Below are 15,078 nucleotides of genomic sequence, written 5' to 3'. Positions count from 1 at the left end.
CTGGTGCGGGCAAGGAGGGGGCGTGTTCCTTGGCGGGGTCGTCTCACCAGAGAGACAAGTTTATAAGCAGCTCTTCTAAAGGAGCTACTATTGTAGGTGTGGTCAGGACTTTTTTGGCGTTTTGTTTCCCCAGCTAGGGTATGGGCTCCATGAGGGTGTTTATCTTGCTCACAGCCTCTTTCTGACACCTCCTGCACATGATAGATGCTCAGATATTTGTCGATGGCATTACTGAAGTTGGGTGGAGTCCGCGGAGGTGGGAAGTGGAAGAATTTTAGATTTGCTCTGGAAAGCCGACAGGTGTGGTGAATGGACTGGTCATTGCGGAATTGCGGCGCAGGGCCCTTGGAACTGCCAGGCTAGTTGCTGGGTAGTCCCTTGTTAGCTATCGACTTACCTATTTTTTTTTTTTTTTTTAAGGGATGGGAAGTGTGCCTTTAGTATTCTGCTCTTCATCATAGCATGGTTTACTTGGCCCATAGCTATTTAGGTTAAGTTTTTTTTCCTTGCGTGTCTGTGCGTTGCTTAAGGGTAAAGCTGGCCTCATTTGCATCTTTATGTTATATCCAAGGCCCAGCTGTGAGGTCTCTTGTAGCGAGTACCTACTGTTCCTTCTGGCTTTAGGAGGAGGGCAGCATGGTTTCAGGAGCAACTGTGATCCTCTTTCACATATGAGGCAACAGGCCCAGAGAGGCTGGTCAGTTTGCTCAAGGACCCCCACCGAGGATCCAGCGATACTAGAAATTTGGTGGTCCAGACACTCGGAAGTGTTGGGGAGGATGGAGCTTCAGGTCCACCTTAGACCCGTGAGCCTACACTTTGAAAAGACCACCGAACCCGAGCTGACATCCATGCTTTAGCCATTTCGTGAACACTTCTCTTAGCTGAGTTTCACCAAACGTGCCGCACGCCTGGATCCACTCCTCCATCCCCTTAGGCGGGGCCGGCGTGCTTCTGAATGCTGCAGTGCGCGAGGAGCGGGGACCTGAGGGAGACGGAGCCTTGGAACTAGGAGGGGGGGGTTTAGGGTCAGACCCCACGTGTTCAGGTGCTGGCTCCACCCCTTGAGTTAGTTACCCACCTCTGCGGCTTCCGTTTCCTGAACTGTGCAGGCTGGGATAACAACCTGTCTCCAGGGGTATCGGTGAAGACTAGCAGGATAACACCTTGAAAAGCGGTTAGTACTGGGATTGGCTACATAAAGGGCAGAAGGAAAATGTGGAGTCCCTTGTTCAAAATGACCAAGAGGGTAACAGCAGAGCCTTAAACAAGCCCAGGGCCTCGCCAGGCTTGGGGCCCCGTGAGACTGCACAGGTCATGCCCCTGGGTAGCCGTTCGTGGCTCATAGTGCCTGATGCATGGTGAGTGCTCAGTGAATGTTGATGAATTTCCTGGGGTCCCCCCATCTCAAAGAGCAAGACCTACTGATGGGAAAAGGCACTTAACCTCAACATAGCTGCTTAAGGAAGAAGGTGCCACACACGGCGGACCCAGTGGATTGTTGGCTGCTGCTCCAAGATCCACACTTTAAAAGAACACTGACAGTCCAGATGATTTGAGCTCCTTTGTCACTGACGACAGGCAGTGGACTCTAGGTGAAAGCTGACAGTACGGAGTGGCTGCCTTTTAGCTTTGGGTGGTTTTGTAATAATTGTGTGAAAGTCATTCCTTCCTCAGTGCCAGGGACCCAGGATTTGAGTCAGACATTTCTTATCTAGCTAATAAGAACCACTATGGCTGAGCATTTCCTATTAATTGGACACTGCAAGATGCTTCCTGTGAATTATCTCATCGAATAGTAGTTGGCATGAAAGTACAGCTCTCCGGTGGTTTTCACAGGTAGGGAACGCAAGAATCAGAGAGGTCAGAGTCCCAGCTGGCAAGCGGCAGAGTCAAGGCTCAGACACCGCCTGGTCTGGATCCAGGCTCCTCAGCCCTAAACCTTACTCTGCCACTGACAGCTGGGTGCCCTGGGGCAGGTTATTTCACTTGGTCTCTGGCTACTTTGGCGGGTGATAGAGTCGAGGGAAGTGAAGCGTGTAGCCCCTAGCAGCGTGTCCAGAGGTGGTTCTGGGGCTTCCCTTTCCCCCCAGGCTGACCTGTGAGCTCATACAGTTAAACAGTGTATCTTTTTTTGGAGGGCAAGCTGGTAAAACCTGTGAAGTGCCTACAGTGTTGAGAAAGTTGTGCGTGGCACCGTTAGGAGACTGCCTGGGACTTGAAGTCCTTGCCTATAAAAATACCAAGTGTGTGTGACAGGTTTAGCACCCTGGTGGCAGACGCGAGCCAGCATCCTCTTGGTCCCCTCTGTGATGGTTTTACGGGTGTGGGCCTCGAAGTGCAAGGTCAGGTTAAAGCCATAAAGAGTGTCACCTGGCTTTCTCACCACTGCTCCACAGCTCCTGGAGCCCGAGTGTCATGTAAATTGGCAGGGGACTTGATTGACAGCAAGGGACCTCACCCTACAGTGCCTGCAGCTTCTTAGTGACTTTAGAAAGCCATGCTTCTGTCACTTCGTAGCTCTGTGAGCTTAAAAGGGGTCAGCTGCGGAAGCTCTCGGCCAAATCTCTGATTTGAAAATACTCACATCTGGGATTCTGGGTTCTGCATCGTGAGGAATGACTGTAGAATTTGCAGGATGTCTGTGGTTTTTGTTATTGTATGGGTAAGTGTGTGGATCTTGCAGCCTGTTTATCTTGCCCAGAGGTTGTCAGGAATGCCCTGTAGGAATTCCTGTGGTGTAAGCATGATCGGATTATCAAGTCTCATCTCCTTATACTGCATCACGATGCCTCCGACCGCTTTCCTTTGCCCTTTGCCGCAAGGACTGGGAATGGGAGGGAGCGGCTCATTCACATGTGCTTTCATTTCTTCTTCGGAAGGGAAGGCAGGCCATTAACAAGATCTTTGTAACTCTGCAGACCGCTGGCTCCCTCGAGCCCCATTTCCACCTTGCGTGAAGTTACAAGGATGCCTCCATTCCCCCTTCTCCCCCCCCCCCCCCACCCCAGTTCCCTAGAGTCATGCAGAGAATAAGGGCTGGTCTTTTGGGTGCCCTGGACAGGGCGGGCTACGTCCAGTCTTGTGAGTCTCCCGTGAGAAAGGCCTTTCTGCCTTGGATGGATCCGGCGTTACTTCCCTTGGATGAGATCCTCCTCTTGCTTCTAGGTCTTCTTCCTTTCCCACTCCTGAGGCAGAGAGAGACAGGAAGAGTCAGTGGGGTGAGAGTCTAGGGCGACTTAGGACAAAAGCACTGCCCTGCCCCTCGCTATGTACAGCTCCCCGGGGCCGGGGGAGTGGGGGTGCTGGTCCCACTCTCTTCCTTTGGCCTTGGGGAAGCAACGTCTCCACGTGCTGGGACTCGTGTCTCAGGGGCTCAAACACCACAGCAGGGAAGCAGGCCCAGGGGTCCGAGTGGGGGCTGCCCCCGTGTTATCCCACAGCCCCTCAGCTGGGCTGGGAGGCGGACGGGAGAGAAGCCAAAGCAGTTTGGTCAGGCAGCTGAGGGCGGACGGCCCACAGGGCTCCGATCCTCCCGGGCCTGGGTAGGGGTCACCTGAGGCCCGTGACCACACCCTAAACCATCCACAGGGTCCCCGGCCGGCCCCGGAGGGGATGGCGTGAACCAGGGCAGAAGGGGAGGCTGGAAACTTCTCGGTGGAGAACTCGTTAAGCCCAGACTGCCTCGCGCCTCCAGCACCTGCCTAGATCACGGCTGCTCGCGGGTAGTGACCCAGGAGTCACCCCTGATTCCTTTTGCTCATCCTCCACGTCCTCAGCCAGCCCGGTCCTGCCTCCAGAGCGCGCTGCTCGCTGTCACCTCCACGACACCGTCCTCATCTCCGCTGCTCGGGCTGCTTCGGACGGGCCTGTCCTCCACACGGTGGCCAGACGGGTCTTTTCGCGGGATTCATGCTCAGAAGCTCCTTGCTCACAGCCTGCCGGGGACCCCGCATCCGTGCGAGCCCATCCAGAGCCCTTCCCGTGCCTCGAGGCTCACAGGCCAAACGCATGTCTGTGACCCGTCAGCTAGGAACGAGGCCCAGGTTTAAGTGTGTGAAGAAAAAGGACAGTCCTTTTCCATGACCCTGGGCATGTGTGTGAAATTCAGGTCTCCCTGTCCACAGACGGCGTTTTAGGGGCACCCAGCCATGGGGGTCCCTGGCGGCCCGGGGCTGCTTCCCGCCCCGGCGCTGAGCGGGCGTCGCCAAGGAGACCCGGGTCCGCGGAGCCTCAGAGGTTTGGCGGCGGCCGGGCCGCCGGGGGGAGGGCTTTGCTGACGCCCCGCCGGCCGATCGCGCCTCGAGCTGCCCTTCTCCCCTCGCCGTGCTGACGCCCAGGCGCCCGTCTTTGAGGCCCGCCCTGCCCTGTCCGCAGCCCCGGAGTCCAGCGCGCTCTGAGGCCGCCGTGCCTCCCCCGTGCTTCGGCGCACACTCCCGGGGCGGCCAAAACCTGACCCGAACCGATGCCAGGCTGCCCATTCCACGGGCTGCGCCTCGTCCCGTGTCCTGCCTCGGCCGCAGTCGCGCGGTTGCTTGCAGGTCCCGCCCGAGGGCGTGGGGTGGTCGTCCTCCGCCTACCGGGGCCGTGGGACGCCTCTCGAATGCAAGAAGGTCTGAGCCAGCCGGCCCCCATTTGAGAGGTGGGACTGTGGCATCACAGAGTGACGCCTCTGCCAGCCTTGGCTCCGTCCCCCCCACCCCCCCGCGGTGGGGCCTTTCGTGTCTCAAGACACATCACAGGCTCGGAAACCAAAGCTGGCGAGACGCCGTTTTAAGAAGGAATAAATGTGTCCGAGTGAGATTTGAGGGCTTCCCCTCTGAGCAGAGGTCGAGAGTTTTGCTTCGCGGATGTGTCGGCAGTTCTCTGCGTTTCTCACTAGCTGTGTTTTTGGCTCTTGGTGAGGTTCCAGGGAAAGGAAGCTTCCAGATCTGTGCATTTTGACGAGCTGAGCTATGGACGTACCTTGGCTTTTTGCAGCACCCTTCCTTGGTTGGAGGTTACGATGGACGGGCTCCTCTTCCGTAGCTCAGAGACGCAGTTGACAGGGAGAGGTTGCTCCGGGGCGCTGCCCTGGGGCTTGCTGGCTGCTTCCTGTTGAGGACAAGAGACATTTACATGAGGCGAGCTCCTGTACTGGCTACCCACGCCCTGCCTGCCTGCCTGCCTGCCTGCCGTCCAGAATGCAAGCAGGGAGTTCCCGTGGTGGCTCAGTGGTTCACGAATCCGACTAGTAACCATGAGGATGTGGGTTCGATCCCTGGCCTTGCTCGGTGGGTTAAGGATCTGGTATTGCCATGAGCTGTGGTGTGAGTTGTGGAGGCAGGTTGCAGCCCGTGATGCTGTGGCTGGCAGCTGTCGCTTATATTCGACCCCTCGCCTGGGAACGTCCATGTGCTGCATGTGCAGCCCTCAAAAAAAAAAAAAAAATGCAAGTAGAAGGCTCTGTGCAGACATGCCAGCATCAGACAGGGCTCGGGGTGGGCCTTGGAACAAAGATAATGCCTAATATACCACAATTCCCCTGACTGAACCCTCACGATGCACCGGGCGTTGCGTAGTTGAGCTCCTTCAGCCTTTTCAAGCCCGCACAAGGCAGGTCCTGTTATGAGCCCTCTTTTTATAGGGAAAGAAAATGAGGCGGTCGCTCCTCAAGGCCACGCGGCTGGGGAGGGAGGGCTGGGCTCAACCCCCCAGCCCTGTCCTTTTTGGCCTCTCTGCAGTGTGATCCTTCGCAGTTTCTCCACTGCCTTTACTCCTTCTCCGGTTCTCCGGGTGGTGGCCTAGTCCCTCCCTGGGCGGGTTCCTTGAGGGGACGTATTAGTAGCTAAGCCTGCAGAGAACCCAGAGGCGACTCTGTCTCCAAGGGCCATCACAAGGTGAAAAATGGAGGGGAAGCCTCTGGGATGTGGCCTGCGGGGTGTGCTGGGGGAGGAGGGAGCCACCTCTCCTGCACCAGCCATCTGTGACGCTGGGACGTTCCTCCGTCCCGGCCCGCAAGCCCCTCTTCTGTGAATGAGAAGCACTGCTGGGGGGGAAGGACCTGCTCTGGCTTCCGAGTCGGGAGGTGTGGGCTCACATCGGACACTAGGCAGTGCTGTTCCCAGAGACCACTCGCGCCCACCAGACCCGTGACTCCGTCTCTCTGAGTCTCGTTTTTTCTTTGTCTGCAAGCAGATATAACATTTATTCATGCGGCAGACATTTACTGCACTCCTGCCGTTTTTCAGATTCTGAAGGACGAGGGCTCTAACGATCCAGTAGACACGGTCCAGTTCTTTCTTTGCGGTTGTTGTTTTTCATGCATCGGAGGTATGTGGACGCTCTGAGGCCAGGGATTGAGTCCGAGTCGCAGCTCTGACCTACCCGCAGCTGTGGCCAAGCCAGGGGTTGAACCTGTGCCTCCACAGTGACCTGAGCCTCTGCTCTTGGGTTCTTAACCCACGGTGGGAACTCCTACATAGGCTTAATGAAAATACAACCTAGCGGGGAAGACAGCGTAAGGACATGACTGTATCTCATGTACGTGTGTGCATATCCCTAGAGTCACACGCGAGTTGTGGCCAAGTGCTACGAGGCGGAACAGCAAGCAGCACTGTTGGGAACCTAGACCAGTGGTTCCCAAATGAGGGTGATTTTTGTCCTCCTAGGAGACACTTGCCAATTTCTGGAGACATTTTTGGTTTTCCTAACTGGGCATGGAGCTGCTGGCACCAAGTGGGTAAGAGGCTAGGGATTCTACCAGCCATCCTGCAACGCTCATGACAGTTCCCGTAAACGGGAGTCACTGGCTGCAAAGGTCATGGCGCCGAGGTCCAGGCACTGACAGACCGAGGTCAGCGGAGTTCTCCCTGGGCACGTCCCAGGCAAGGCGAGGGTTGCTGGGAGGCTTGGAGATAATGGATGCAGAGGCCTGAGCTCAGGGCCTGGGACCCTGGGACCCTAGCAGAGGGCGCGTGCCTGGGGCCTCGAGCAAGGCTCTGGGGTCTGGACTTGCTGGGGTGGGGATCTAGGCTCTCATTTGGCGGTGTGGCCTCGAGCAAGTCATTCAACATCGAACCTCGTTTCTGGGTCGGTCTAATGGGGTGAATACACATAATCCTGCCTCGCGGAATGCTGTGAAGACAGTGTGAGACAGCACAGGTTAAGACGCCGTATTGGCCCGTGTAAGGGAGCAGCACGAGTTATTTTTGCTCAAGGTGGAGTAGAGTATCAGTGACCCCGAGGCCACCTGTGAGGTCACACACAGGACAGAGTCAAACGCGGGGGCTTCAGCGGAGAGGATGCAGGCCCGAGAACTTGTCCCAAGAGCCCCACAGCCTCACAGCTGTTCCACTCAGGGCACTTCCCCTCTGAGGGCCTTGGCGCTGTCATCTGTAAAGGAGCATGGCTCCTGCACCCCAAGAATGAGCCCGAGGTGTTGCTGCACACACCAAGGGATGAAGGAGCAGGTGCCCCCGGCGCCGCGGCGCGGACTCACCCCGCTCTTGGTCCTGCTGCTCACGGAGAGCCCCAGGGCTGGGCCCCCCGCCAGGGACTGCTGCAGGCGCTCCTTCACCGCCACCAGCCGCAGCTCCAGGTCTATCCTGCGCTCCTCCTTGGCCCGACACTGAGCCTCCAGGGTGCCCAGGGCCTCTTCCAGAGCCTTTATCTTGGCCCCTGTGTTCAAAGACACGGACAACAAATAGCTGAGCTGGCCTGAAGCGACAGGGACTTAGGCAGGGCCTCAGGCCCTTGGCTGTCTTCCTGGAGGGCCTTCCCAAGCCCCAGTCCTGCTTCGGGGTGGACTTTGGGCGTGGGGTTCCAGCTCTGCGCTGGCCTGTGTGGTTTCAGCTGCCCAGTGTCCGTTCCCTCGTTCCCCTCTCACCCCCTAGAGTCTGGATGGGGCCGACCTCCCCCTAGTTCAGGGGTTGGCACATAACTTGGGCGTGGCCCACAACTCTGTCTCGTTTTCAGGTCACAGTGATGGGTTAGGGGTCAGACTTGGTCCCGTCCAAGCGACTCCTGAGATCGTTGTCGGGTGGGGGCCACTGGGGAGCGAAGCCTCTCTGCTTCTCGTGGCCGCGTGAGTTGGGTGAGGGCTGGATCTGTGCGGTCTGCATGTCACCCTCCGTGGCGGAGGGTGAAGCAGGTTGTGGGGAAGGAAGACAGGGTTAGGGAGATCCTTCCTTGTGACACCACCCAAGTCCCTGGGCCTCGCCAGGCCAGGTCACGCCCGCCCGTTTCCATCACGTGCTTTTCGTTTCTGAGCCAGTTTGACTTCGGTTTCTCTTCCTTATAACCAAGAATCCTAACACAGGGGCTTTAACAGCGAGCACAGGATCTTGCTGCTGCTTCAGTTTAAGCCAACACGCCTGTATTAGGACTTTCTTTGTGCCCAGAGCTGTGTTGGATTTTCCCAGGTTTAAAAATTAGTTGGGGGGTTTGCCCTGAGGAAGGGGGCCCTGGAGTGTTTTCTAGCAATGGCTGTCCTTTGCATTTGCTCATTTGCTCATTTATTCGTTCACATATCCATTCGGTAAATAGTTCCTGAGTGCCTGCTTGCACCAGGCACTGTTCTGTGCCCTTGGGATATATGCGGACAAAACAGGTGAAGATCTTTGCCTTTCTTGAACTGGTAAGTGTGTGTGTGTGAGAGAGAATAATATAATCTGATATGTTAAAAAATGATATGCGGAGCTCCCGTCGTGGCGCAGAGGAAACGAATCCAACTAGGAACCATGAGGTTGCGGGTTCAATCCCTGGCCTCGCTCAGTGGGTTAAGGATCCGGCGTTAAGGATCAGCCATGAGCTGTGGTGCAGGTCGCAGACGTGGCTCGGATCTGGCGTTGCTGTGGCTGTAGTGTAGGCCGGCAGCTGCAGCTCCCGTTGGCCCCCTAGCCTGGGAACCTCCGTGTGCCATAAACGTGGCCCTAAAAAGCAAAAAAAAAAAAAAAAAAGTGTGCTAAACAACTGTGGAGAGAGTTGAGCAGAAACGCAGCAGAAGGTGAGTGCAGAGGAAGCCGAGGCAGGCAGGGCCTGCGGGGAGCACCCTGGCGGTGTCAGGGGCTGCTGCTCCCAGGACCTGGACCCCAGTCTCGCACACCAGGGCGCTCAGCGCGTGTCTGTGAGTGAGCGAGTTCCCGTGAGGTCGGAAGGGTGCTTTATTTCCTTGATTCAAAGGCACGTTCTGTTCCTGACATTTTAACCTTTTTCTAAAATCCGATCTCGTTTTACCCCCTTAAGTGCACACATTTGTGTTGCTCTTTCATCCCCTTGCTCTAAAGGCGGTTATTAAGCCGCGGCGCTCCCCTGGTGCGGAGGGATGATGCTGAGCAAGACTGGATGCCAAGGGGGAAGGAGGGGGAGCCGAGGGGGGAGGAGAAGGGCACCCGTGCTGGAGGCCGCCCCGCAGGGATACCTGGGCGGTCCCGAAGGGCTTCCTTTAGCTGCCTCTTTTCCTGCCGTAGCGCCGCCAGCTCTGTCCGGATCGTCTCTTTCTCTTTCTCCAGCTTCTCTTTTTCCATCAGGTACCTCCTGGCGTCCTCCTCGGCTCGGTTCTTGCCGTACTTGTATTGGTGGGCACCTGCAGAGGGATGCAGGACAGGCCCTCAGCTCTGACCCCGGGTGAGATATCTGGGCACGGTAGTGTCTCTCTCCACCTCCATCTCTCGCCCATCAAATGGGGACATTTCCATCCATCCCCCCGGATATATTCAGGGCCGAGACAAGGAGCTGAAGGGAGGCCGGAGTGCGCAGGCCCGAGGAGCACAGGATCTAGCCCTGGACCATCTTGTCTTTCCTCTTGCCCTTTATGGATTGCGTGGCATCAGGCCTGGCGGATGTGGCGTCTGTCTGCCATCCCCCGGGCTTGAGCTTCCTCCCTTGTGAATGTGGGGGTTGGTCACGTTTACCTCTTGCCGTTGTGGGAAGGCGGAGAAGAGGTTATAGCAGCTGGCAAATGGCCAGTGCTTAATAAATGGTAGATAATAGTAGTAATTAAAACAGGCCGCGATGCAGACACGCTTGGGTTTTAAAAGGGCATTTTTGTAGTTAGCGCTCAGTATATATAAGGTAAATAAATGGCTACATAGGAGTTCCCGTCGTGGCCCAGTGGTTAATGAATCCGACTAGGAACCATGAGGTTGCAGGTTCGGTCCCTGCCCTTGCTCAGTGGGTTAACGATCCGGCGTTGCCGTGAGCTGTGGTGTAGGTTGCAGACGTGGCTCGGATCCCGCGTTGCTGTGGCTCTGGCGTAGGCCGGCAGCTACGGCTCCGATTCGACCCCTAGCCTGGGAACCTCCATATGCCATGGGAGTGGCCCAAGAAATGGCAAAAGGACCAAAAAGAAAAAAAGAAAAAAAAAGGCTACATATAAGTTACATTTACGGAGAATTGAAACCTGGCTAGAAAACCAGACATCACTTATTGTTAGTGGGAAGGGGTGGGGGCAGTGAGGGACCTCGTGTCTACAGCGGGCGCCACGCGATGGTGACAGTAACAACAAATTCTCACGCCACCGCTGCCAGCATTTACTATGTAATAGGCCATTTACGTGCATCTCTGTTTAGTCCCCACGAAAGCTCACTGTTGACGGGCCGTCTTCATTGCTGAGGAAACTGAGGCACAAAGAGGTCTAGGTCTCCTGGCTGATGGTGGCGGAGGCGGGTTTGAACTTGCTGACTCCGGGGCCACACTAGGTTAGACTGACCGAGCTTGGGCGAGGCCGCGGCCCGGCCTCTCAGTGGAGGTTTTGTCTTGTCCTTTTTGTGCTCTAGACGGCCACACGCAGTCCTTTGAGTGGGGTGTGGAGCGCTGGCGGCGGGGGTCTTGTCTCTCCAGCTCCGTGGGGGCCCGGTGCTGCCCCTGGCCACGCGGAGTCAGGTCTGCACAGGTGCCCTGCACTCTGAGCCGTAGTGTGAATGAAGCAGGGAGGGCGAAGAATGGGACCCGCGGCTCCCTCTTCTTCCCAGATACACCAGGGCGTGCCAAGCGGAGGGGGCAGGGGGTTCTCAGACTCTTGGCTTTTGTAGACTGGGAAGATAAAAGTCAGCAGGGATACCAAAAAAGGGCTGCCAGCACTCTACTGTATCAGCTAAAGCCCTTAAAACTACAATGTTATTCTTCCCAGGAGTCGATAAACTAATATTCTAACATCTCAAGTTAGACACACATATGGAATAAAATAGTCATTTATATTGAATAGAATTAACTTTGTGTAAAGCTTCGGGCACTGTGCTTATTTTTCTCATTTCATTGTAGCTGGCTGGACACTTCTTCAAGGACCAGATCAGCAAGCAGAGTCACCTTTTGGAGCCACCACCCAGGTCCGCCTTGATGGGTCAGCACCACGGAGAGCAGCTCACCTCACACCCAAGCCTGGAGCACTGTCACTGTGGCGGTAAGGAAGCAAGCTGGATTGTTTCTGATCCATAAATTGTAAGAAGCTATAATTCTTCGGGCCTCGTAGTATTAGTGAAAAAATATTTGCTTCAGAATTGTCCAAGCACCTTCCAGAAAAATCTGGGCCTCCATAATGAGGAAAAAAAGGAATACTTAGTGTCCAAGTTAGTAATGGAACTAATACACAAATGTTGTAGTATGTATTAGTGCGTCGTTCCTTTTCATTGCTGAATAATATTCCAGGTGACCTCAGGGGAAAATGCGTCATCTTGTCTGATGAGAAGTCGGCTGTTCGTGTTGCAGGGGATACTTTGTAAGCGGCGAGTAGATTTTTTTTTTTTTCCTGCTTCAAGGTTTCCTCCTTGTCTTTAGCTCTAGATTTTGAGCACCATGTGCCTTTTGTGGATGGCTTTGCCTTATCCTCCTGGAACTTCACGGAGCTTCCTGGATGTGTAAATTAATGATTTCAATAAATTTGGCACCTCTGCAGGCATTATTTAATGTTTTTTATCGTCCTTTCTCTTTCTTCTCTCCTAATACTCCTTCTATGCGTACGTTAATGTCCTTGACGGTGTCTCGCATTTCTCTGAGGCGCTGTTCGTTCTTCTCTGTTCTTTGTTCTCTCTGGTCTTTGGAAGGTGTAACCTCTATTGATCTAGCTGTAGGTTCACTGATTCTTTTTGCCAGTTCACATGTCCGGTTGAGGCATTGATAGGGTACTGTCATCTCTTTTACTTTTTTTTCATTACCACACTCCATGCTTTGTTAGATTGCCTTGGACTTTACCTAAGGTCCTTTCTCCGTTACACAGCTACCCCGTCGCATTTGGTCGTCACGTGTCCTCAGGCTCCAGCGAGGCGCAAGCGTTCCCTTTTCTCCGCATCCTCACCGGCGCTTGTTATTTGTTGCTGTTTTGGATACTGGCCATCGTGGCGCGCTGTGCCATCTCATTGTGGTTTCGATGTGGATTCCCCTGATGCCTGGTGGTGCAGAATGTGTTTTCATGTGCCCGTCGGCCATCGGTCGATCCGCTTTGGAAAAACGCCTATGGTCCTATGACTATTTTTTAATTGGGTTGTTTATATTTTTCGATGGATGAGTTCTCTGTATGGTTGTATATTAACGCCTTATTGGATGTGTCATTTGTAAATATCTTCCCTCATTTAGTCAGTGGCCTTTTGATAGTTTCCTTCACTGTGCAAAAGCTTTTTAGTTTGCTGTAGTCCTATTTATTTTTGCTTTTGTTTCCCTTGCCTAGGGAGACATATCCAAAAAATACTGTTAAGACCAGGAGTTTCTGTTGTGGCTCAGCAGTAATGAACCTGACTCGTATTCATGAGCTTGTGGCTTCGATCCCTGGCCTTGCTCAGTGGGTTAAGGATCCGGCGTTGCCATGAGCTGTGGTGTAAGTCACAGATGCAGCTTGGATCCCATGTTGCTGTGGCTGTGGCGTAGGCCAGCAGCTACAGCTCTGATTTAACCCCTAGCCTGGGAACTTCCATGTGCCATGGGTGTGGCCCTAAAAAGACCAAAAAAAAAAAAAAATTGCCAAGACCAATGTCAAAGAGTGTACTGCTTATGTTTTTGTCTAGAAGAGTTATGGTTTTAAGTCTTTAATCCATTTTGAGGGTTTGTTTGTTTTTTTTGTATATGGTCTGAGAAAATAGTCCATTTTTGCATGTGACTGTCCCGTTTTCCCACCACCATTTATTAAGACCCTGTCTTCTTCCCATTGTGTGTTCATACTTCCTTTGTCATAGATTAATTGCTCATATAAGTGCGGGTTCATGGCCCACATAAATGAGAGAGAGCTCTCCGTTCTGTTTTATGGATCTACATGTCTGTTTTTGTGCCCGTACCATACTGTTCTGATGACTGTAGCTTTGAAGTATAGTTTGAAATAAGGTAACATAGTATCTCCAGCTTTGATCTTCTTTCTCAAGATTGTTTTGGCCCTTTGGGGTCTTTTTGTGTTTCTGTACAAGTATTAGAATTGTTTTTTCTAGTTCTGTGGAAAATGCCATTGGTATTTTAGTAGGGATTGTACTGCATCTGTAGGTTACCTCAGGTAGTATGATCATTTTAACAATATTAATTCTTCAATCCATAAGCACAGTATTGCTTATTATCATCTGTGTTGTTTTCAATTTCTTGTAATTTTCTTTCTTACAGCTTTTTGAGCATAAATCTTTTATCTCCTCGGTTAGATTTATTCCTAGATTTATTCTTTTAAATGCAACTGTAGAAGTTCCTGTTGTAGCTCAGCAGGTCATGGCTCAGGGAAAATGAATCTGACGAGTATTCATGAGGACGCAGGTTCGGTCCCTGGCCTCACTCAGTGGGTTAAGGCGTTGCTGGGAGCTGTGGTGTAGGTTGCAGACAGGGCTCAGATCCCACATTGCTGTGGCTGTGGCATAGGCTGTGAACTGCAGCTCCGATTTGACCCCTAGCCTGGGAACCTCCATATGCCGCAGGTGTGGCCCTAAAAAACAAAAGAAAAAAAATGTAATTGTAGGAGTTCCCTCTGGCTTAGTGGGTTAAGGATCTGGAATTGTCACTGCAGTGCTTAAACTTCTGAATCTGTGGGTATGGCCAAAAAAAAAATATTGGAAGATATGCGTGGGGTGTATGCAAATACTCCTCACTTTAAAAGATGCGGTTGGAGTTCCCGTCGTGGCGCAGTGGTTAACGAATCCGACGAGCAACCATGAGGTTGCGGGTTCGATCCCTGCCCTTGCTCAGTGGGTTAACGATCCGGCATTGCCGTGAGCTGTGGTGTAGGTTGCAGACACGGCTTGCATCCCGCGTTGCTGTGGCTCTGGCGTAGGCCAGTGGCTACAGCTCCGATTCGACCCCTAGCCTGGGAACCTCCATATGCCGCGGGAGCGGCCCAAGAAATGCAAAAAGACAAAAAAAAAAAAAGATGTGGTTGTAAATGGGATTTTTTCTTAATTTTTCCTTCTGATAGTTTGTTGCTATGTATAGAAACGCAGCAGATTTCTCTAGGTTACTTTTGTATCCTGCAACTTTACCAAATTCATTGATGAGCTCTAGTAGTTTTTTAGTGCTGTGAAGGATTTTCTATGTATCATATCACGTAATCTGCAAACAGTGACAGTTTCACTTCTTCCTCTCCAATCCTTCCTTTACTTTTTTTTCTTTTCTTTTTGCTTTTTAGGGCCACATCCGCAGCATATGGAAGTTCTTAGGCTAAGGGTCAATCTGAGCTTACACTGGCCACAGCATCTGCAGCCTACACCACAGCTCAGAGACGGATCCCCCAGCCACTGATTGGGGCCAGGGATTGAACCCACATCCTCATGGACACTAGTTGCGTTGTACCTGCTGAGCCGCAATGGGAACTCCTCTTCCTTTTCCTCTTTAAGCCTGGTTGCCCTTAGTTCTCTGAACATACTTACAAAGGATGCTCTGAAGTCTTTGTTCAATTCTGCACGTGGGTCCTCGCACAGGCAGTTTCTGTCACCTGCCTTTTTTCCCTCTTTTGGGTCACACTTGCCTGTTTTTTTGTGTGTTTCATAATTTCTGGTTGAAAATTGGACATTTTGGATAACATATTGTAGCATCTCTGCACATACTGAGCCTGCCCTCCTCCTCCAGTCGCTGGTTTGGTCAGCGACCTAGTGGGATATTTTAGTGAAGTACATTTTCTCCTCGTGGTGCGAAGCCTCTGAGGTG

General features: G+C 53.2%; 1 protein-coding gene and 1 long non-coding RNA gene across 5 annotated transcripts in view; one reads left to right on the top strand and one right to left on the bottom strand.

Annotated features, from left to right (window-relative positions):
- The window catches only part of LOC125126510 (uncharacterized), a 121,983-nt gene that overhangs the window by 606 nt on the left and 106,299 nt on the right, over positions 1–15,078 (top strand). Inside the window, exon 2 of the long non-coding RNA XR_007134652.1 lies at positions 11,242–11,380. This is a non-coding gene — a long non-coding RNA (uncharacterized LOC125126510). The remainder of the gene's footprint in view (positions 1–11,241; positions 11,381–15,078) is intronic.
- Positions 2,849–15,078, bottom strand: part of AFAP1L1 (actin filament associated protein 1 like 1) — a 64,204-nt gene continuing 51,974 nt past the window's right edge. For all 4 annotated transcript variants that reach the window (XM_047779003.1, XM_047779002.1, XM_047779000.1 and 1 more), the window contains 4 exons: positions 9,401–9,565; positions 7,481–7,659; positions 4,966–5,094; positions 2,849–3,188 (listed from right to left, as the gene is read on the bottom strand). In XM_047779003.1, coding sequence (XP_047634959.1) covers positions 3,165–3,188; positions 4,966–5,094; positions 7,481–7,659; positions 9,401–9,565 — 497 coding nt within the window. In that variant the 3' untranslated portion in view covers positions 2,849–3,164. The remainder of the gene's footprint in view (positions 3,189–4,965; positions 5,095–7,480; positions 7,660–9,400; positions 9,566–15,078) is intronic.

This window comes from Phacochoerus africanus, chromosome 4, assembly GCF_016906955.1.
Source record: "Phacochoerus africanus isolate WHEZ1 chromosome 4, ROS_Pafr_v1, whole genome shotgun sequence".
Taxonomy (NCBI): domain Eukaryota; kingdom Metazoa; phylum Chordata; class Mammalia; order Artiodactyla; family Suidae; genus Phacochoerus; species Phacochoerus africanus.
Note: the sequence above shows the minus strand (reverse complement) of the source record. Positions and strands in the feature narration are given on the sequence as shown.